The 25,008-nt window shown below is 34.2% G+C and overlaps 1 protein-coding gene across 4 annotated transcripts in view; it reads left to right on the forward strand.

Annotated features, from left to right (window-relative positions):
- The window catches only part of Cul1 (cullin 1), a 440,744-nt gene that overhangs the window by 184,581 nt on the left and 231,155 nt on the right, over window positions 1-25,008 (forward strand). For all 4 annotated transcript variants that reach the window (XM_090389115.1, XM_090389118.1, XM_090389116.1 and 1 more), the window contains 2 exons: window positions 7,369-7,532; window positions 19,066-19,228. In XM_090389115.1, the coding sequence (XP_090245241.1) occupies window positions 7,369-7,532; window positions 19,066-19,228 (327 nt within the window). The remainder of the gene's footprint in view (window positions 1-7,368; window positions 7,533-19,065; window positions 19,229-25,008) is intronic.

Raw genomic sequence — 25,008 nt, forward strand, 5'->3', positions numbered from 1 at the left:
ATATCATAGAATCGCTTATAGACTTTGTCTAATCTTATTAATAACGGATTTCCAGCCGATTTTATCGTTAAACATATTCACAAAGCCATTTTTGTTGCTAAAATACTTATTTAGAACATACTTGTTGCTAAAGTATGTTCTAAATAAGTATTTCAAATCAATATTTACTATAATCATCATCTGGTTCACAAAGACTGCTATTTAAAATCGCATTAGTCATTTTGAGGACTTCTACATATGTAGATAGTAGGCACTGCCTTTAGAGCATGTCACATATAGCTTACGCTCATTGAAAAAGTTGTACCTGTATTTGTTCTTAAGGCAGTAATCAATTTCATCTTTCACAAAGGAATTTCATCTACTTTGTAAAATATTTTTTAAGGGTATTCCATTTCAACTGGTCTTGTTACCTGTTATTCTAAAAAAATTGAGAACCAACTATTTATTTTCATAGGACATTATCTGTAAAAGTTCAAATTTATAGTGTACTATTAACTATAATTTCAGTCTATTAGTTAGTCTTAAAGTTACACGAAATTCAGAGGGCACTGCTTTCTTTGGTTTTATAAATTAATAATTATTTTTTAATTTATTTTGTTTGTCTTGCAATTATCTGAACTAAGAGGGCACTGTTGTTGCTATATGTTTTATTATAGGTAACATGTGCTCAAAAAATTCATTCTTTATACTCAGTACAGAATGGTAAGCTGAAAATTCCTATTTATTCCTTTTGTTGTAATTGGTTATTTTTAATTTAACTGTTCTGTATTGATGGTCTGCAATTTATTACTATATCATATAGGATAAATTATTTAAATATTCTTACATTTGGTAATAGTTATTTCTTTTATTTCCATATTATTATCTACAATTGTTATTCTATATTTCTTCATTATTGTAATCTTGTTTTTGTCTATTAAATACCATCCTTTAGCCCTTTGTAGTTATACCAAGATACCTTACTAAAGGGTTGGGCAGTTACGCTCCCAATATACCCCAAGTACCATTATAAAAAGCTATTTTCTTTGCTTTTCACTAACTTTTTAACTCTAAAATTTACTCTCTAACTCTAAAATTTTATACCTCAAGATCTATTAGAGCAATTTGAAGGAAATTGAGGTGCTATTACTATACTTATTCTTACCTTCTTTTTCCTTATGTCAGCATAAGCTTTCTTTTGCACATGTATAAAATAAATAAAAAACACCACATCTGAAGTGAAAATTATGGTTGGCACTCTTTTTTCTGAATTATATTCTATATATTCATTTTAAAGCTATCTGTCGGGCTGGCTGTTATCTTGTCTGTTTGCTGTTAAATTTAAAGTTTAGCATAGATTGCCTTTGTGTGTAATTATTTGGACCTAGTTAAACAGGCAGATAACAATCGGAAACAGATAGCCTTGCTAATTATTGGTGGGATTTATTTGAATGGTGTTAGCCCTAGAAAAAGTGCCATTCAATGTATTCGATTATCAATAATTAGCTGCATAATCATTATTTTATTCTATTCTATTTTATATTTTTATTTTATTGCTAATTATATGTTTATTTCTAGGGTATAACAATGTAAACCAACATGGCTATCTTAGTGTTTATAGGTTCTTTTGGCCTTATGGCCCGCTGAGTATTTTTATGCCGATGTTTTAATACACTTTGAATACCTATATAGTATCAATTATACTCTTACAATAGTAATTTTATATATATATATATATATATATATATAATATAATATATAAAAGATTGTATTAAAGAGTAAAAACAGAAAACATCAGAGAGTTAAATAAACTGGATATGGCAAATGCCATATCCAGTTTATTTAACTGCCATCTTTACTTTTATTTATCATATTAATTAAAATATACATATATATATATAATTGTTTTTTATAAAAAAAAAAAACAGATTCTACACTTGTAAACTTGTATATCCACATTGTAAACTGATTATTTTTGTTTTGAAATATTTTTTCAAGTGAAGTTCACTCTAGATAAAATTTGCCAATATTTGAGCATTACTCATAAAGGTAAAATCAGAGCGATCGATTCCAAATCTGGGTATGTTCTGTATTAGTCCTTGGGAGGGTTTAAGACAGCGGTTCTTAACCTTTTGCTTTAAGCAAGCAAGATTTTGCAGCTTTACAATATGTGCGAGCACCATATATTAAAATTTTTTTGCTTAAAGATTAAAAATGCTGCATTTTTTTTTAAATTAATTTTTTAGTCATATTATGCATACAAGAATTGTATTTCTCAATTAAAATTTTTGGATGCTAATATTCATTACCTTATCAGTGTGAACCTTGACTTGGAAGAGATGACAAATCTTAGAAATTAATTTCTCCATTATGAAGAGATAATTGCAAATTTTCTTCCACATGCAATGTGATTAATGAAAAAGCACTTTCACACATGTATATTGATCCCAACATAGAAAGTACTTTGAATGCTTCTCCTTGTAATAAAGGAAATTTTTTGCAGTTGGAAGAACCAGAGACTTTTAAAATAGTTTTGTGTTGGAAAAGACATTTAAGAGCTAAAGATGACTGGATATCAACAAGTTCTAACTCTGTAGCTGTTACTTCATTTTGATTGAAAATTTGTTCCAAGTTACTGATTTCAAAATTTCTGTAATTTATCGCTAATTCAAATTTTGGAAGGTGCTCTTTCAAGTATTCAAATCTTTCTTGGAATTGGCCACTAAGGTCTTTGATTACATTCATTACAAACGATGGGCACTCCCCAGCAGTTTCCTCCAGACATTTTTTTAAAAGTAGGAAAACAAATCAAATTTCCTTTTAAAACTTGATTCTGAAACACTTAGTTTTTCCTCAGATATAAAGTACCACAAATTTATCTTTTCTCTGTAGCCTCAAATTTAACTCATTTAAATGGCTGAAGATGTCAACCATGAATGAAAGTGTAACCTTGAAATCTTCAGTAAAAATTTCATTAAAAAGGTTTTCTTTTTTGCTTTCTATTAGAAAAGCTTTTACTTCTTCAAACAGCCCTCTGAAATTCTGGAGAGCACCTTTCCACGACTGATCCAATGAATCTCTGTATGTGTAATAAGATCAGAATACGGTGCTTGAAGTTCTACCAAAAATATTTTTAGAAGTAGCTTATTCAGGGATTTAGCAATAAAATAGTTGTCTTTAACAATGACTTCAAGACATCCTATAATTTCTTTTTGATCTTTCATTCTTGAACACAAGGCCTCAATAGGAATCAAACAGTGATAATGCACAAAATTAGGTATCCTTTCATCTCTGTTAAGATAATCAATAAGGCCTTTGTTTTTACCTATCATGGAAGGCACACTATCAGTAGCAATTGATACAAGTTAACTCAGATTAATTTTGTGCACTGTGAGGAATTTCATCATATACATCTTTTCCAGTTGCATGGCCAGTAAGCTGCAAAATAGCAAAAAAAATCTTCTTCACAGCTGCCATCATGTTGAATCAAACGAACAAAACACGTTGTGATAGTCCTGAAACCTCAGTCGACTCATCAAGTGCCAGTGAAAAAATACACAACTTTCGATTCTACCTAATGATTCATTGAATATTACCTCTGCCATTTTATGAACTCGATTTGAAACTCATTACTCAAAGGAATGTTTCTGGCTGAACTAATCAAGGTAGCTTTCTGTTTTTCTGGCAAGATGCTAGCATGCACTTCTAACAATGACACTACACAAGGCCTCAATATGAATCAAACAGTGATTTTTTTTTTTGTATCCAACTTCTCCATTTGATTGTTTTGCCTTTTTTTTACAAGATCCTGTAAAATACACAAAATTAGGTATCCTTTCATCTTTATTAAGATAAGCAATAAGACCTTTGTTTTTACCTATCATGGAAGGTGCACCATTGCTAACAATTGATACAAGTTTATTCAGATCTACTTTGTGCACTGTGAGAAATTTCATAAGTGTGTCATATACATCTTTTCCAGTTGTATGACCAGTAAGTGGCAAAATAATCTTCACAGCTGCCATCATGTTGAATCAAACGAACAGAATACGAGTTGTGATATTCCTGCAACATCAGTAGACTCATCAAGTGCCATTGAAAAAATACACAGCTTTCGATTCTACTTAATAATTCATTGAATATTACATCTGCCATTTTATGAACTCGATTTCAAACTGTGTACAGTACTCTAGATGTGGCCTGACCATTGCCTTATACAAGGGAATAATCACCTCCTTATACCTGCTAGAAAAATTCCTATATATAATCGACAATACACCATGAGCTACTCTTGCAGCCCATCTGCACTGCTCAGAAAACTTCATATCTGCCTGCACAACCACCCCCAGGTCCCTTTCATTCTCTACCACTATCAGTGTAGTACCACAGAGTTGATACGTTGCTCTGGGGTTGCTGTTTCCCATATGTAGTACTTTACATTTGTCAATGTTAAACTTCATTTGCCACCTCTCAGCCCATCTGCTCAACCTTTCCAGATCCTGTTGCAGCAGCATAGTGTCAGTAGTGTCCTTGACAATCCTGCCAACCTTTGTGTCGTCTGCAAACTTGGACATTAAGCTTGATATACCATCATCAATATCATTTATAAATACAGAAAACAATAATGGACCCAATACTGAACCCTGAGGGACGCTACAGGCCTAAATGAGGCAACGCTGAGAATTACAAAGAATGCAGAGAAAAATAAAAACAACTTTAATAGCAGGAACAACCCAAAGTGTAATTAAAATCCATTAGACTAAGACACAAAGAATTGGAAGAGATGGAACGGCTGTCATCTGTTTGGATAGAAAATCAAACAAAAAACAAGTTAGGCGCCTCCATAGCCAGGTGGGAAGAAGCACCAGTGCGTAGCACATGCTCCTTGATTAGACCGGGGTTTGAGCCCGTCACCACCAAATACGGAGGATGCGGAAAGGTCAGGGAATGACCACCGCATATCCCAGAGCAATATGGCCTTAGTTGCTAATGCTCCTAAAAACCAAATAACAAAAAACAAGTTTGCTTACGATAGAAGCAAAAGCATTAGCAATATTTTATTACTTTATTGTGTTTGGTAATGTTTTGGTTTCAAATGTGTGTTCAATCTTGGGTGGTCGGCACCTAACCCTATTTTTCCCATAGGGCCTGTTGTTTATATTGCATGATTTTGCATTGCACGAGGGTTTCTTAGAAACATGACTATCGTGCTGTACGAGGACTGATTGTACTGTATTTTGTAAAAAAATTCTTACTACATAAATGTTAAATTAACAATAATTAACAAGAAAAAATTTTAATAATACCATCAGTGTCAAACCTTGGCTGTTTTTGAGATTAAAAAGTCACGAAATATATAATTTTCCTCCAATCACTAACAAAAGAAAATTTTTTTTTTGTGAAGATTGGCATGGATTTTTTGCAGAATATCGCAGAAAGTTGAGAAACAGAAAGCACCTTTTTTAAATACAAAGATTTATATATAAATTTTTTTGCTTAAGCAAAGGTGCTTGCAAGCATCCATTTTAGAATCAGTCGCGAGCAAAATTTATTTTTTGATGAGCACAATGGTGCTTGCGAGCACCAGGTTAAGAACCCCTGGTTTAAGAGATCAGTTTGAGTTTGACATGCCCCAGTCCCTACATACATAAACTGCATTAGTTTTGGAACTTCGATCATTACTCAGAGTTGTTGACTGGGAAACTCTTAAGATCAATTAAGATTCCCCTTTCAATACTCACACACACTTAGGAACAATGTGACAGATTTGGAACAGCAACTTCAATCCAGTTAAAAATTTCAGAATTGTTTTTAAAATATCTTTGAGGACTTTTTGTACTATCATATTAACAGGTTAGTCTGTATCCTCTGTGTTACCCCCCCCCCCCCACAAAGGAAAAAAAGTGCTACAATCAAAGGGTATACAGTATCTGAATACCCTTTTGTTCTCTTTGCAGCCATCCTCATTTTTTAAGGTTTCTCTAATTATAATTATATTTTGCTTCCTGATCATGTTGAGAAGTTACAGGTAAATGAAACTGAGTATTGAAGGTATGTGAACTGAATAGCTGTTTGGTTTTTGTGAGAAGATCACCTAGCTACATTAAATCCAACTTCATTTGGCAGAAATTTGATTCTTCTATGGTACATCTTGTCATGTTTCAAATAGTAAATTTTAGAGTATCCAGCATTGTTGACGTAGAACTGTATTTAAATATCAACTCATTTTGTCACAAAAATCCACTAAATTGGCAGAACAAAAAGTTTATCCCCAGGCTTTTTGATTTAGTCCAAAGCAGATTTTAATAAGTTACTGTAACTAATCAAAAAACAACACCGTGTTCCTTGCAGACTTCCAGAAAGCGCATCCACATGTGTTTCTGCTTGCTCTGTCTTATTTGTTACAAGGAGAAAGGTGCTAGCCTCCTGCAGCTGTCAAAGATGTATCATAACATCATCATTATGAGTTGGAAATTGTGAAGATCAATTTATAGAGATCTCTGTCATCAAAGGAGACACTTTTTTGTTATTGCTAGGGATGATTACTTTTGAGTTTCTGCCACATAACACTAAAATAAAGGAGATGTCACTGAAACACCACAGCCTTTATAGCAAGAACAAAGGCTAACCAATAATTCTCTCTCTCTCTCTCTCTCTCTCTCTCTCTCTCTCTCTCTCTCTCTCTCTCTCTCTCTCTCTCTCACACACACACACACACACACACACACACACTATGATTAGCAAAGTATTATTTACTGTAAATTGGGAGGTGTGCAGATATCATCCGTATAGTCTTTATTTTTCTGTGTGATTATATCTTTGGTTCCTTTGGCTGTGGATTTTTTTTTTTTATTATTAATAAGAAGGTGCTTAGCTTATGAACCGGCGCTTCCGTATCCAGGTGGGCAGGAGCAGCAGTGCATAGCACACGCTTCTTGATTACTTGATTAGACCTGGGTTCGAGCCCGTGACCACCAAATATGGCGGATGCGGAAAGGTCAGGGAATGACCACCACATATCCTGGAGCAATATGGCCTTAATTGTTAATGCTCCTAAAAAAAAAAAAAAAAAAAAAAAAAAAAGCTTATGAACCCCTGACTAGAGAATAAATACTTTAACCAGAAACTCAGTTATTATATCTTACAACATATGGTAGCTGGGAATTGCAATTCTTACAAGCTCTGTTACATTTAATGTAAATTAACTATATGAACTTTTAATTTTTTATGTGTATGCATTGTAAATGACTGATAACAATTTTCATACATTTTCTGTATTGCAAGTATTGATTGCCAACTTGGTATTTGCACTACAGAGCTAAATTCCAATACTGTGCTATTATTATATGACTTTTGAGACCTTTTTCTCCTCCTCCCTTCCAAATTTAGTTGAACTGGGGTTAAATGAAGATGACCCGGCAGCAAAAGGGCAAAACCTGTCAATATATAAAGAGGCCTTTGAAAATACATTTCTGGAGGATACCGAAAGGTTTTATACTAGAGAAAGTATGGAATTTTTGAGGCAAAATCCTGTTACTGAATACATGAAAAAGGTAAGATATGTTTGTTGCTCAATATGCAGAATGTTTCAAAAGTATGAAAAAAAATCCTGGAACATTCTAGAGATCAAAATAAGGATTATTCTGAATAGCTGTGTTTTGAATGTTAAAAAATAATAAATATAAACAGACATATACTTAGTATGAATAAATATTTTAATTATGTATGCTTATTCTTATTAATTTTTTTATTATTTTTTACTATTAAACTCCATAACATTTAGAATAGGACTCATTTGTATAATTTTTTTGACGACCGGGCTAGCCAGGTGGATAAAGTGCCTGCCTGGCAACCCAAAGGTCGCGGGTTCGAATCCCGCCTCGGGCTTGGATCAAAGTACTGCAAAAACCTTGGGAGGTGCACTATGGCCACAGAAGCCGATGCGCCAACAACTACCAAAAAAAAAAAAATAAATAAAATAATTTTTTTCTTGTATTGGATTTTAGAATACATCCTATTTTTTGTGCACATACATATTCTTATACAGTATTAATATATTTAAAGTTTTTTTTTTTTTTTTTCATTGATCTTGACTGGAATGCTTATAAACCTCTGCACATGAATCTGAAACTTCAGTTAAGTTCATCTTAAATAAATTAATAAAATAAAAAGTAACTATCAGTAAACCTCCACTAATCACACTGAGCTCTTTCACCTCCTTTCTTTGAAGCTCAGCTTCCTCCAATCTAACATTTTTCAATAGTGAAGTGATTTTCCTTGGTGATTTTAATGTTCTAAATATAAAATTTCAATTGAAATCATCTTCAATAAGTGAACAAAATAAAAGTAACTATCAATAATCCTCCAGTATATATAAATGGAGTCTTGTGGTGAAACTCATATCTGGTCTAGTTTTGAGAGCAAGCTTTGGCAACCTCATCTCTTCCATCATGTAGTATGAGTGATGTCTATTCAACTTATTATGGGTACCATGTCATCATCTGGTTATGTGTAAATAGAAAACTTCAGTTTTCTAGTTACACAGAAGCATTTTCAGTTACTTATGACCTCACACATCTTGTTCATTTACCTACCGGAATTTCAGACAATCCTGAACACACACACACCCAACACCCTTGATATATCTCTCACCAACAAACAAACAAAGTACGCGGTCAACATTAATGTTTTGTGCACTACAGGTCACAACTTGGTACACTATTTGGTACTGGAAAAGTTGTGCACTACAGGTCACAACTTTTTCAGTGGAGTCTCTCTCATGGCCTTATATTGTTTTTACATGTTTTTGCATTGTTTTTGCAAGAATGAAAAATGGGATGATCTGTGTGATTTTTGTTGTTCTTTTCTTTGGTTGTATTATTGTTTAAAGCTTCTGTCTCAATTTTTTTTCAGATTTTAATGCTTGCTCAGATCATGTCAGTAAAATTATTCCTGGGATGAAGTCCATTTTCTGCATTCTGTCTTAAAATATCATTCCCCAGTTTTCCGACAAATGTGTTAAGGCTGCTGCAGCTAAGAATGTAGTATATTGCAATTATGTTGTCAATATCCAGCTTCATTTTTTGCTTACACTAAAGCTCAAAACAATTGTAAAGCAATTATTAATCAGTCCAAATTCAATTTTGAACAGACTAAGAATAGAAGACTTGCTTCTTATCCAGACCAAAGCTGTTGGCTGCAACTTCTGTCTATCAATATTCCCGACTCTGTTATAACCGGTTGGTTCTGTTGCATCCTCAACTTGACAAAGCTGATTTATTAGAATTCTGTTTCCCCCCCCCCCACCACTCTTGTATCATTGGTCTTGATAAACCACCTCCCGTCATACCCAGTACGCTACACTCAATGCCTCCTGTGGTATTCTGGCAGAAGGATGTTAGATGAATTCTGATCAATCTAGATAATAAGAAATCTCTGGGTTCTGTGGTCTCTCTCCCTCTCCCCCTTTCCCCCCGTTCTCAAAACCTGTGCTTCTGAGCTTGCTCCTATTCTGTTGTGCTACCTTTTTACCCTCTTTTATTCCACTGGTATTTTTCCTTCTACTTTGAAATTTGCTCATATCTAGCCAGTTCCAAAATAATATGCCAAATGTGTAGTGGAGAAATCCAACTGCCACTCTTCACTGTCACAACTTTCCACCTAATCAATGATTGTCAGTATGAATTCCACCAGCGTTGATCCACTGGTAGCATATTGGCATACATTACTCATTTTTGGGCAAATTCAGTGAAAAAGTTTGGTTAAAAACTCAAGCAGGTTTATTTCTCTCTGAACATTTCTAAGACTTCTTGATCATGTTTGCCATAAGTCTTCTAAACAAGCTCCATCTTATGAATGAATTGATGATGTTTTTTTCCCCCATTGCATATCCAGTTTTCTTTGACCACTAACAGGTGATGATAGATGGTTCTCTTTTAACCTCTCTACTAATCTTGTGTTCTCCCAGGTTCATTTCTCTGTTTCTCTTGTATATTAAAGAATTTCTTCCACTGAGTGGAAATCCTATCCATAGTTTTGCTGATGATGACACACTATGTTCTACTTTCCAGTTTAAGAAATCATGTCCTGCACAAACAGCTTCAACTTCTCCACAATGCACCACCAATTTCTTTCTGATCTCCAAGTAATCCTTAAGCAAAGACAGTTAAGTACAGTCCTAAAGGTCATTTCTGTCTTATGTCAGAGATGAGCAATCTCCTTTGCTCATCTTTGATGACATTTAAGATTTCTAGAAAAGATCGTGTACACTGACTTCATATTTCTTTTCATAAGCACATCAAATATTGCTTCCTTTGCATGAAAAAAAAGAGAGAAAGAACTAGGTTTTCTTTCTTCTACTCACTCCATACAAATCTCAGATCTGCCCTACCATGGAGTATTGTTCCCACATCTGGGGTGGTACCGCCAAAACTACTCTCAAGCTTCTGGATTCCATTCAACAAAGGACAGTCAGATTAATTAATGAACCTTCTCTTATAAAGTCTCCAGTCTGTTTCGTAGATATTAATTTTCTGTTGCATGCATTTTCTTTAGTTTTCATAGAAAACTAAAAAATAGGAAAGTGCATGTATAGATAAAATAAATAATGAGTTACTAAAATGTGCAGGAGAAAAGCTAACTACAGAATTAATAAAATTTTATTGAAACAGGAGGTAATATATAAAAAAAGGAGGTAAGCAATTGCCAGAAAATTATAGGGGTATAAATTTATTAAACCTCCTCATTGAAACTGTATATAATATCAGAAAAATTAAATGAACTTTTAGAATTAAGTGATGAGCAGCAAGGATTTAGGAAAAGTAGATCATGCATAGATGTAATATTTATGATAAAGCAGATAATAGAAAAATCATTACAGTATAATAGACCAATTTACGTGGTTTTGTACATTTTACAATAAAAGATGTAATAGAAATCTTAAAGGCTATGCAAAGTTCGGAACAATTAATAGAATTAATCAGCTACATATAGACAATAGCTGCATAATCAAAACAGAAGAAATAGAAATTACCTATGGAATGAGACAGGGCAGCTTGCTGAGTCCAACTCTCCTCAGCTTGATAATGGATGAATTAATTAATGAAGTAAATTGAGTAAATAAAGGAATTAGAATTTTAAAAAATTAAAATATAATCTGCTATGCAGATGATGCAGTACTAATGGCAGAAAATAAATTTTTTTGCAAAGAATGCTACATAATTTTCATAAAGCAGAAGAGTGTAATATGGAAATATCCATTCGAAAAAAGAATTAGATTGGATGGTTCCCCTATGGCTGTTAATTAGAAGGGAAAATGATAGAACAAGTAACGAACTTTAAGTAAAGAATATAGATGAATAGTTCAGAAATAACTCATAAAGAAGTAGATGAACAAGCATTGAAAGTGAGTAGAATAGCAGGGAATTAAATAATATAATTTGCAACTATCCGAATATCTGATAGGGTGTTAAAGTTAAAATATACAAAATAACAATAAAAACTATAATAACATGTGTAGCTGAGACAAGAGGGACGATAGCAAAAACAAAACACCAGAAATAAAGTTAAAAGTGAGGAAATCAGTAAATAATGTAAAATTCAAGCTATGAATGGATATTTAATAGAAAAAAAAAAAAGAATGAAAAAGCATATAAATAGTATGGATAATGACTAGTGGGCAAACAAAGTAGAGGATGGCCAAGAAGAAGACAGAAGGGTGATCCTAACCCAACAAGCAGCATGCCTGATAGGAAAAGAAACGGCAGTATTTTCTGAATTGGTTTGTAATTTCCCCCTCTTTTCCAAATCAGTTTGAACACATATTGCAGACAGTTAGAATGAATAGTATCCATTCATTGTCAACTTCGAACTCACCAAGCCAACTTTTCCTCCTCTTTATTTATTCTTTCTACTTCTGTTCTCTGGAACAAACTTCCTTCCCTTGTATTTCTCAAACTGCATTCTACAAAAATTCAAGTTTGATGCTAACCGGTATCATCTGTCTTTTAGCCTTCAACCCATGCATGGTACTATAGATTTTGTCTTTCTTGTTATTGGGCCTAATTGGGTAAGATTTGGTGCTGTTCCTAAGTTTTCAGTATGGATGACTAAAAAAAAAAGCTAAAGTTAGATACAGCTATCAGATTCCATTATTGAATCCTTATGACAGGATTCAATAATGAAATAATATAAGTAAAGAATTCAATTCAATTTTAGAATTACATAACATAAGTTATGTAACTCTAAAAAGATATTAAACGAAATTCATTTAATATCAATTCATTTTATTAATAAAATTAATTAAATTTTATTCACATTTAATTAACTCATGATGAATAACTACATTGTTTTTCTCTCAACACATTTAAAAATATATTGTTTTAAGGATATTCAGAAGTGATTCTAAAAGTAATGGAAGATTTTTTAAAATTAAAGATGTGATAAACTTGTTCAGTTAATTTTAAAATTGTCTGCATATAGTATAAGTAGTTTATAAAGATAACTGCTTCCTTATTTGTATAAGGAAGATATTTTCATTTATCTGATTTTTAAATGCTGAAGAGTGAAATTTATAGAAGAATGAAACAGCAGTAAAGACTAAAAAGGGGTATAGGGCTGAAACCCCTTAAACAATTATTACATTACTGAATGTAATGTAATATAACAATGTTTTTAATTTCATAAAATTCATTAATTGATTACACTTATTTTCAACATTTAATATATACAGCACTCCTCGACTTATGATTGAGTTCATTCCAACAACTACAGTCATTGGTTGTAAGTCGGACATCCGTTTTTTATATACATAATGCATTTATCATTTGAATTTATCATTAGAATTTGTTGTATTTTGTCTCAATCTGTTGCTAGGCTTCAAAACAGATGGATGTTTCTTTCCCCCCCCCCCAGGCATGATTTATGTATGTAGATAGAGGGGTATTTCAAATACGGGTACATAGAATTAACTCTTAGAAACAATGCATCTAACACGAAATCGATAATTTTGGTCAATTTCATGGGCTATTAGTGTGGACACTTCTTTTAATACCACTGCCCAGGTGGTGAAGGTAGTCAATTATGATAATCTTAAGTCTGGATTATCATAAGTCGAGGAGGGGTTGTATTTTTATTTATTTTTGAATAATTATAAATAACATTATTTCAGGTGATTAAAATGTCTTAATCTTCAAAAATATCTCTTAAAACTTCCTTCCATAAAAACTGTATGCAGATAAATTTCTGTTCATCACTTTTTTTCTAATAAAAAAAAAAAAAAAAAAAAAAATGCAATCTGCACTTCAGATATACACAGAACATTAGTATACCTGATTTTTTGCTATCTGAAAACTGTCAACAAGGTTTATTCCTTATCTGCCAATCTGATGGGATTGTCAAACCACTGTCAGTCTCCCTCCTCCCCCCATATATACAGTTTCCAGAAAGTGGCATTACAAAATTGCTGTAGTGCACCAAGTTGGCATACAGAATATATATCTCAAAGTAATGAAGAGTAGATATTTGAATTGTTAATTTATCATTGTGTTGTTATTATTATTAAGCTATTATATGATCATATTAATTATTAATGATAATAATGGTAATGTTATTATTGCATTTGCTTAGTATAGGAAGAGAGAAGAATTAATTCCCTTCTACTCCAAGGAGAGATCTCTTATGTTCTGTACTGATGTAAATGATTTAATCAGTGCATTGAGTATTACATATGATCCATTGGAAAGGAGATTCCTCATTGACAGCTGAATGATTAGTATAAAAGGAGTTCTATAGATTAACTTGTTATACTTGGTTCTGATCACCTTTTCTGTACACTTAAGGAAACTTGTTACAGCCTGAAAAATACTGTAATCATTAGTTAATAGTTATAATCTGATCATTGGATTAGAAAGTTGTCACCAAAAAGTTGACTAATCTCATCCAGAAGCCAAAACATCATCAGTTCTACTTGCTTCTCCAAGCAAACTTCTTCTTCCACTGTTATATATGAGACAGGAACTAATGAAACATTTTAAAGCATGCAGAGGGAGGCTGTTTTGGCATGTACTGTCGAAATTTCTTGAGATAAGTAAGACTGAATTCTGTAGTGATGTTTGACATCCCACAAATCAGAACTTCTTGCAAAAAAAAGTCATAGGTATTTATAAATCAAAGGACTATCAGAAGATTGCTAGCAGTATACTTGCTAGTTTAAACAATTAGGTTGCAACATGATTATGAAGGTTTATTTTGTGCACAGTTAAGATAATCAGATGGTGGGGAGTTCTTTGTTGGTATCACTTTTGGATACAAGTGTAAAGTAGGAGACGTGTGGTTTTATTGTGTGTATCACGCTGTAGTGTATCATAGTATTGTATATTGTAATTTCTTCTGGTTTTTAATTAGAAATTTAGCTGTAATTATCTGACTGCTAATCTAGTGAGAATATTTTGACCCTGGATAGTATGAATTATTGGAGAATTACTGCAGGTACTCACTTTGTACTCACTATGCCTTTTGGTCTTTGTATTCAAGCTAACTCTAGAAGGTCATGGTGGTGCTTAAGAGCATGACAGAAAAAAAGAAGTCATTTAACTGGCTCTGTGAGGAGGACCAGTAGCAGAGGGTGTTTGTCCCACAAGAAGTTGTAGTTCTGGGTGGTTCAGTTGTCAGAGAAACTAGAAATATATTGTGTGATAAGTATAGATGAAGTAGAAACCGGGGTATATGTTTGCCAGTGACCATAGTTAATATATTCCTTTTAAGAATCTTTTAAGGAAACAAAAGGTGATATTGTTATTCAGTAGGTTCTAACAATATTAAGCATTGTCACCTGGAATCCTATTCTTCAAAGTTGTAAGATGTTGAGAAAAAGTCGCCAGTTAGGAGTTTCCGAAATTTTATCCAGGTGCGATAGGAGAGGGAGCGATTGTACCGGGCTTGTTCTGTAAAATTTTTCTTGGCATGGCCTGTACTTGTTACCAGAAGGGGTAACAAATTAGGTGCTTTGGAAAATGTGAAACCTTTATTTGGGTGGATGGGGATAACATTAATGGTGGTTAAAATCCTAGGTAGATTAAGTACAGTGGGGAAAGTAATAAGGAATTATTGAAAATTTGTCCAGAGTGCTGAAATTAACCTCTCCAGCTGAAATTCCTGGAGCAAATACTGCTGTAGGTATTTTTTTATAGGGGACATGTTAGAGTAACAGCAAACATGAAAAAAAAAAAAGGGAAAGAGATGGATGTTCTTGCATGTTTGTATACTAATTCTGAGAATATAAATAAATTATAATTCAACATGCTAGTTGAGTCAACAAATGCGTGCATTATCAGAATAATACCACCATTGTCATATTATTATTTACTGGATGCAGAGTTTGAATATGATGAATACAATGTGTGCAAGAAGGATAGACAAAGGAGAGGTTATGCTTTATGCTTTTAATTGCCAAGCAACATGTAGATAAAAAGCCAAATATATTCAGTAGATACCTATAACTGCCAATATCTTGTTATGGAGCACTTTAATTTGCCAGATATTAACTGGGAGGGAGGGGGTGCCATTCACATATTAGCAGAGCATGCTTTTTTGCATTAACTTTTTCTGTCAACTGCACTGGAGAAAACACAGTATCCTGTGACAGTTGACTGCAGAAGTCAGTGCATAGAAGTGTTATTTTATTAGCTGTATTAAATACTTTTGATTATTAACTATGATATCTGATATTTAGTTTGCTGAGCAATGTAGATACACTACTAGGACAGCTCATGTGGTTCTGTCAATGATGTAAGAACTTCCATTATAGAAATAATATAGAATTACATTGTAGAAATAAAAACTTAAAAAAAAAATAATGAAACTCTTTACATGATGTTTGATTCCTCAAAATCATCCAGGCAGAACTACAAATTCTGGAGAGACAAAGTGGAAATTATTGCATTTTATAAAGCATTAGGCCATATTTTGAATATTACATGGAGGCTTGGTGATCCCTTTTTAGAAAAGATGTGGGTCCATTTGAGAGTATACAGAGAAAAGGGATATTTTGAACAAGAAAAACTTGTTCTCTAATTGAGTGTTTTTACTGGGTGACTTGATTAAGGTTTTTATAGCTTTAACTAAACCAAGCATCAAGGGCATATTACATTTAGCCACATGATGTATAATAAAAGGGAACAAATTTAGAGCAGATAATTGTAGAATAGATATCTAATCAAAAAGTGATTGACCATTTTAATGAACTCCCCACCTTGTGGAGTTTATTCCATTAGTGCTGTGTGCAGGGTGTATCTGAACATTTGGATGAATATGGTTTGTTCCAGTTCACCTAAAGTTCAGCTTCACCCTCCAGAATAATGAGAGGACTCCATGCACCAGAACAACAATCTCTGTACCGGAATACCAATACCACATGTGTCCAAAGGCAGGTTGCATTCAGTATTCATCTCTTTGTGTAGCTTCCTCCCCACCTTTGTGCATCCATTATTTTAGCAATGGAAACCCTGATTTATGACTACATTATATGTTTCTAATTCTTCATCAACCATTTCCACTCTTCTTTACACCATCACAAATGGATTACTATTTTGCTTTCATGATTGTGAGAGGCTAGTGGATTACTATACAACTGTGAACCCATTGTCTATTGTGCTTGTGGAAATGGTTCCATCCAGTGTTAAAAGGTTTTGTCTGCAATTTTTCTCTCTAATATTTACATAAATGGCAGGCAAGAAATCTGCTATCCAGATTGCTGAATATCTTCTTCAGCCAGACTAGTTCTTCTGATTTATGGTTTTGACTTTCATTATCCATGAAATACCTGAGAGAGAGAGAGAGTGAGAGTGAGTGCGTGTGTGTCAGTAGGTTAGTGCTAATTTAAAAGTTCCTTGTTTGGATTTTCATTTTCTGTTATGTAATCTGCTAAAATTTGTTTCTTTTGATAAGTTGTTTACCAATAAAAATCTTCAGATTCCTGCTCCAAATACTTGAAAAGTAGTTAATAATGTAACATTAAGCTTGATTTGAATTAATAGAATTTGAATATATAAAATCTCCACCATTTCATTATGAACCAGAATAATTCATCATATTACTAGAATAAAGTAATCGCATAAAATAATAAAATTAGCATTACTGTAACCTAGAAGTGTTTGTGAGAAAACATGTATATTTCAGTAGGCTTCTTTAAATAGTTTCCATCAGTGTTCAAGTTGCATCTATCTGCCCATTTGAGTAGTCCCTTAGCAAATGATTAGTCTAAGTCCAACTCATTAAATTTCTTTGACCTAAAGATTCAGTGTATCAATTGTGGCTTACTCCTGGGGATATAAGCCATGATCCTCCATTCCACAAGTATTCACTTCTTTTTGGATCACCTACCCTGTATATGAGAACCAAAATACGAGGTGATCCAAAAATAAGTAAATACTTTTGTTCATAAATATGGCAGTAAATTCTGAAATTCCAAATGATAGATATGATAAACTGAATTTTTATTTTAAATACCCACCAGAAATGTAATTTCTCATTTCTACTGGACCAAAATAGTGTTATATTTAAGGCTGTAAGGCTTCTCTATGGGAAAATGCAATTTGTCATTCATTTTGCAGAGACAAATTTAGTGATTAACGTGACTTTCATATAAGCTATAAAATGATCCAATACAACTGGTGTTAATTTATATTTAAACAGTTTTGAAGGTAAAGGCTGTTTGTAAGGGGAAGGAGTCTAGGTCACCCCATGCCACTATTGAAACAATATAATGTATAAGAAAAGATTTTTTTTTTTTTTTTTTTTTTTGTGAAGCCTACAAAATCCTTAACAAATGTAGCCATAAACAGAATATGCTTCAGACAACATTTTGACATGTTCTCTAGAAGCACTGTATACAACTTTTCACAGGTTGTATGTAGTGCTAGTGTTGAAATGGAAAAAAACAACAAGGAATATGAATTTTTCTGTGATTTCAGCTGAAAGTGCAAAAGGATGGCAAGACAATACATATTTTCAACAGCATAATCACTTTTCACTTCACTGGATCAGGAAAGTTGGCCACCACAGCAGTTGAGTGTGGAACAGTGAAAATCTCCACCATTAAGCATGAACAAGACGAAAACGATGTCTTCTGATGTGAAATGACACAAAACACTTTGTGGGATTTCACATCAGAAAACTTTTTCTTTTAATTTAATTTAATTAATTTTATTTTATTATTATTACAGGAAAGGTCAACAGGAATATTTTACCTGGACATGTTGAATAATTGTGGTTTTGTCTCCAAACTTCATGAATATTTTGCTGATTTCATCTTCCAGCAAATAATGCACCTCATTTTTGTATGGGTGCAAGAAACTTCTCAGTAATATACTATCTCACTAATGGATGGGTCGAGATACTTTATTTTAAAGACAGCAGTATATAATGTTCCTTACCTTATGGGTCACTTGATTTAACATGGTGTTTCTTTTTTTTTTTTTTTTTTTTTGGAAACTGTGTAAGAGATGCCATGTTTGTGCTATCATTGCCGATAGATATTCCTAAACTAAATTGGAGAAACTATTGGCATTGATTAACACAAACTAGTGAAGGTCTGGGAAAAAATACTGTTTAATTGGTATCCACTGTGTCACTTGTGGGACTGATATCAAGAATGTAGGGTTCAGAGATCTTTTGACCATCCTTGTAATTTCCAACAATAATAAATGTTGATTTATGAAAGTATTTTGTTTTGAATTGTTCTGCATTATAGGAACTGGTGATGTCTTAAAGTTAAATAATAAATATATATCAATAGGAGATCAGAGCAGAACATAAAGCAGTAATTTAATACTGATTTTTTTTTTTTTTTTTTGTCCTATGTGAAATCAGTTGGAAATTGTTATATCAGCTCACATCAGTAATTAACAGCAAAAACAGAATTTTTCCCCCCTTCTTACATATTCAGTATGTGCATTACAGTAACATTGATTAATTCAGCTTTTTCATTATTGTTATTGCAGTTAATATTCATGAAAACTGCCCTGTTTTATATTACGTCATTGAACAGCATAATTTATTTCATAACATTTGTATTTCTTTTTTATGTAGGCAGAACAAAGGCTTTTAGAAGAACAAAGGCGTGTTCAGTTATATCTTCACGAGACTACCCTTGATGTTTTAGCCAAAACTTGTGAAAAGGTTTTAATTGAAAAACATTTGGAAATATTTCATGCAGAGTTTCAGAACCTCTTAAACGATGATAAGAATGAAGGTAATTAAAATTTGTTAAAAGTACTTTTCCAGTTGTAGAACTGCTGCTATTGCTCCAGGTGCCCACAAAGGAATTTTTTAATTTATATGAAAACATTTTGAATGTTATTCTTTGCACTTCAACTCTCCATTTGTGAGTGTGTAAGTGTGATAGTTTACTATATATCTATCATAGAATTTAGAATTTTTCATTATCCAATATCCATTAAGTGACATATCTAACATAACTGAAGAAGAGAATAATATTAAAAAAAAATAATAATAGAAAAAAAAAAAAAAATATATATATATATACACACACACACACACACACTGATGAGCCAAAACATGGTCCAACAAGTCGTTATGCAAATCGAAACAACTGCAGGTGAACTATGGCATGTGCATGGGTCAGGACACGGACTTAAGCAAGTTTCACAAAGGCCAAATTGTAATGGCCAGATGACTGGGTCAGAGCATATCCGAAACGGCATGGCTGGTAGGGTGCTCATGGTCAGTCGTGGTTAGTACCTACTGAAAGTGGTCCGAGGAGGGAACCCCACGAACCGCTAGCGAGGTGTCGGACAACCATGGCTTATCGATGCTCAAGGTGAGTGACAGCTCTCTCGGATGGTACGTGGCAATAGAAGAACGACTGTGGCACAACTAGCCGGTAATTGGAATGCTGGTGATGTAATGTGTCACAACACAGTACATCGAACCCTGCTGAAAATGGCGCCTACCTACAATGGGCACGCAAGCATTGAAACTGGACCTTGAGTGATTGGAAGAAAGTCATCTGGTCCAGTGAATCATGTTTCTTGTTGCACCATGTGGGCGGCCAGGTACTTTTGCATCATTTACCTGGAGAAGTGATGGCCCCTGGGTGCAATGTGGGACAAAAACAAGCCGTTGATGGCAGTGTCATGCTTTGGGCGATGTTCTGCTGGGATATCCTGGGTCCAGTCATCCATGTGCTGGGCACTCTGACATCTACCACCTACCTAAACATCATTGCTGACCAGGTACACCCTTTCATGGCAACAGTCTTCCTCTCTGGCGGTGCCATCTTTCAGCAGGATAATGTGCCATGCCACACCGTCCAGATTGTTCGAGACTGGGTCACAGAACATGGGGAAGACTTCTAGGTATTGGCTTGGTCTCCAAATTCCCCGAAGCTCACATCTATCTAGAACATGAGGTGGATAGCCGCAATTTGAAAGCTCCGCCCTAATTTTTGAAATCTCCAATTGCCTGTCATCAGTCGAACTAGAGTTCGTCCAAGTGCAGGAGAATAATGTACACGCAGTGCTACATAAATGACCAGGGGTGTGTGCAGAGCCATAATTGGTAAATTGGCCTGTGCACATTGGCTTCCTAAAAACGGAAGTTACTAAACCTGAATCCACACGTTGGACTAACACATCCAAAAAAGGAAGGGTATTATCAACCTCTAGTTCATTCATAAACTGAATGATGGGTGACAAGGAATTGAGATATTGCAGCAGCCCAGATTCTGATCCCGGGGTACAATTGCAAAAATATTGTCAACATACCGACACCAGAGAGTGATAGGATTTATCACTCTCGCCAATCAATTTATCTTTACTGCCTACATCCTCTATTATCCGGGTGTGTCGGAAAGTTTTGTTAGGATTTTGTGTCTCCATCATATATGATGCATGCAACTTCCTGGGAGGAAATTACAGTCCATTATTTCTAAGGTGAAAACACCTGTTCCTCCTTTCCTATGGAGTGGTTCCGTATACCGTATTATGTGTCCAGATTGTAGGGGGGTGTTATGTCGGTGAGTCTAGTAGAAGATTGAAAGATCAGGTTTCTGAGCATGAGGTGGCTCTGCGAACCGCTAATTTCAAACACTTCGCAGTCGCCTAACATTATTGGGTTGAGCAGCACAATCTTGATCCCCCAACGGGATATTGAAATCGACGACTTCGCGTGATTACAGCCAGCGCTCATGGCTTGAAACACTACACATAGCCACCAATAATAGTACTATGAATCGGACGAGGGGAGTACATTTACACCCTATTATAGAATGTACTGTATTGCAGTGTGATGAGCGCTGCCGATCATCACGTGTACGTAATTCTGCTTTACCAACACCAGACTCATGATAAATGATCACGCCCAGCTGACTTGTGCTATTGCAACCATTAATATATACTGAAGTACACAAGTCACAGACTAGGTGATGAAGAGGCACTTTGCTTCGAAAGCTACTATATATTTTAACACTTTTATTATATATATATTTTAACTCTTTTATCTTATTGTATTTTAACGCTTTTATTTTATTTCTGTTTTATCTATGTATATATTATATTTTTATTTTAATAAATTTTAATTTAACCAGTTAGTCGGTCGTCGCAAGAAACTTTGATGATATAATGCAATCCGACGCAAAAGGCCTGTTTTCTAATGTTCATGTACATATTCAGTATCTATATAGTACATCTATATTATACAGTTTTCTATAATAACTGTGTGTGTGTGTGTGTGTGTGTGTGTGTGTGTGTGTGTGTGTGTGTGTGTGTGTGTGTGTGTGTGTGTGGTTGTGGTGCTTTTTTTGGGATGGTATGCAGCAGTACGGCATACCGGCACCTTTATTAACAGTGACGTGTGACATTTGGATGCAGTGTACTTCGAAATTTGTAATACTGTATTCCGTAAATTTTTTTCACATGTTTACCTACTATTCAAATAAGCTTAAAATTATTTTAACTAAATTTGCATTTTTTACTGTTATTGTTAAGATATTTACTATATAAAACTGTATAACCATTTTTATAATTCTAAATTACTCAATCGGACCTCTGTTCAACGAAGTCCTTTTATTGTGAATTATTTTGAATTCCCCTTGGAAGTTACATTTAAAATTGTTTCCGTTGAGCGAATGGATTAGGAGAGAATTAACTCGGTATGCACTGTTCGCATTTCTGGCATTTAGGCAATTAGTGTTGCTCCACGAATTAAGAGAGCTAAAGGGATTACCATTCTACAACTTGGTGGTACCTGGTAAAACCTATCCAACTACCTGTCCCACATACGGAGAAGTCACACTGGTCAAGAATGAGCTCAGGGTGTATTCCCAATGGGCTCTGGCCCACCTTCTACTGCAGCGGTGTCCAACCTTTTCCCATACAGGGGCCATATTCAAAAAAATTCAAAGTTAGATTTCTTTGTGTTATATTTTCCATATCTTGTTGCATGTAAAATTAAAATTGAAAATATTCAAAACCTTTAAGTACAATACAATACACAATTACAATACAAATTATTTTTACTTATGTTATTATTTTTTTCTTATTTTACTCACATTTTACTTATTTTTTTATATACTTGAATAATAAATTTATGCTTAATAAACTGTGTTAATATACTTAATATGTTGTTCTTATTCTAAAACATTACTACTAAAGTAACAATATCGGGGAAAAAAGTTTTAGAGTACTTTCCATATCCTTTTAATTTTCAGTTTTTCCTGATAGCAAAGAATCAGTACTGTCACGTATTTTTTTTCAAAAAAGCTCTATGTATATATATATATACACACACGGTAATACCCCTAAGTTACGCTATAGGTGGGTCCGACGAAAATCGCTTAAGTCGAATTCGCGTAAGTCGGGGTAAAACTTTGCATATAAATACATATAAATTTTGTTTAATTGGGACCAAGGACTAACAAAAACACTAGTTTAAAAGAAAAATATTTAATAAAATTGCAGTTATTTATACATATTAATACAAATTATGTATTAAAAAAATAAATGAGTTACGTAAAAAAGTTATTTCGATGTCGATGGCTTCATAAAATCTAACATTCGTCTGACGACACCAGCGCCTTCTTTTTTTCACCCAGAATTTCTTCGTAGCAAGCTAATGATTTTTTTATTCCTTGATTTGTAGCTATAACGCGTTCTTTGTTGGAGTGTATGTTTTCTAAAATTAAGTCCTTTTCAATTGAGCTGAGACCTGTCAAGCTTGCAATTGTCATGTGCTTTTCTGGTGGAACTGGGTCTGAAGTGTCGGATAATTTAGTGACGTTTTGCTCACACATCTCTATGAGCTCATTCATTGTCAGCTCCTCACTATGTGAATCCAACAGCTCGTTGACATCATCACCATTGACTTCCAAATCTAATTGCCTGGCAAGATTAACAACTTCTATCACATGAGCGACATGATCAGTTTCTGGCGTTGTTTTCGTCTCGTTTTTGAAAAAAAATGGACAAAGTTTCTTCCAGACACCAATGTTTTTTTGTGAATTTCATCCCAATATTCTTCAATGATTCTTATGGCATCTAAAACATTGAATTGTTTCCAAAAGTCTTTAACAGACATCTCACTATTTTGTCTCATAGCTTCATTCAGACGTGCAAACGAACGCCTCGTGTAGTAGGTATTGAATGTTTTGATGACTCCCTGGTCCATCGGTTGAAGTAAGCTGGTTGTGTTTGGAGGCAAAAACATAACTTTCACACGTCGGTCGAAATTAATTAGGGTGGCAGGAGGGTGACCGGGTGCATTGTTAATAAGAAGGATCAATTTAAATGGAATCTGTTTAGACTCGCAATAACGTTCGACTTTGGGTATGAAATGGTGACCAAACCAGTCCTCAAAAACGGAAGCTGTCACCCAAGCTTTATGATTTGACTTCCAAATCACTGGTAAGCTAATTTTAGATATATTTTTTAAAACTCTTGGGTTTTCGGAGCGATAAATTAAGAGAGGTTTTAACTTGCAATCACCAGCTGCATTCCCGCTAACCATCACTGTCAATCGGTCTTTGGAAACCTTAAAGCCTGGAAAGTTTTTTTTTATTCGTGAAAACAATGTAATTTCCGAAAAAAGTTGAGCACGAATTCGAACGCACACATATATAAATATGACAGTTGGAATGCAAATTCTTGTATATGTGTGCAGCTCATGCGGCAGCAAAGTTGAATTTTGTTCATCTTTCGCTCTCACTCTCCGCCGTCGCACCGTATATCGATAGCATATGAAAAACGACCTCGAAGATAGTGGGCGGCAGTGTTGCCAAACGAAAAAATCAAGAACCGCGTAACTCAGAGTTTGCGTAAGTCGGGGTATTACTGTATATATACAGGGTGATCCAAAAGTCAGTAAACAATTAAAGAATTGGTATTTCGGTAAATTTTTGACGTATTGTAATGAGATTAGTGCAGAAATGCATAAAATTACGTGGGGGTTTTTCCGAAAGAATGTCAAAATTATTTCCAAATATGTCCACAAGGTGGCAATCTTTCAAATCACCTCATTACAATAAATGTTCATGTGGCGGCCTTTGTTGTTGAGCACTGCCCAAAGACGAGTAAAACGTTATGGACAGCATGAAACAGCATTTCTGGAGGTATCATGAGGTAAAGATAGGTGGAACAGGACCAGGGTATGTCTGCCAGGGGCAAAGGTTAATGACGTAGAGCGAATATCATCTTTTAAGGGCACAAAAGGTGATATAGTTGTACACGTTGGCACTAATAATATTAAGAGTAGGAGACCGGCAGAATTACTTAACAAGTACAGCTCACTGTTGAACAAAAGCCGAGAATTAGGGTTGAATTTGAAAGTGTCTGCAATTCTGCCCAGACACGATAGGAGGGAGTATATGATGAGAGCTTTGTCGATCAATTCGGCCCTGGAAAGATTGTGCAAGGCTCAAGGGGTAGAATTTTTTTCAGCCTGGACTGACTAGGTGTCTCCGTAGCCAGGTGGGAAGGAGCAGCAGTGCGTAGCACACGCTTCTTGATTAGACCGGGG

The sequence above is a fragment of the Mastigoproctus giganteus genome, chromosome 14 (genome assembly GCF_048544385.1).
Source record: "Mastigoproctus giganteus isolate SK-2022 chromosome 14, ASM4854438v1, whole genome shotgun sequence".
In the NCBI taxonomy this organism is placed as follows: Eukaryota; Metazoa; Arthropoda; class Arachnida; order Uropygi; family Thelyphonidae; genus Mastigoproctus; species Mastigoproctus giganteus.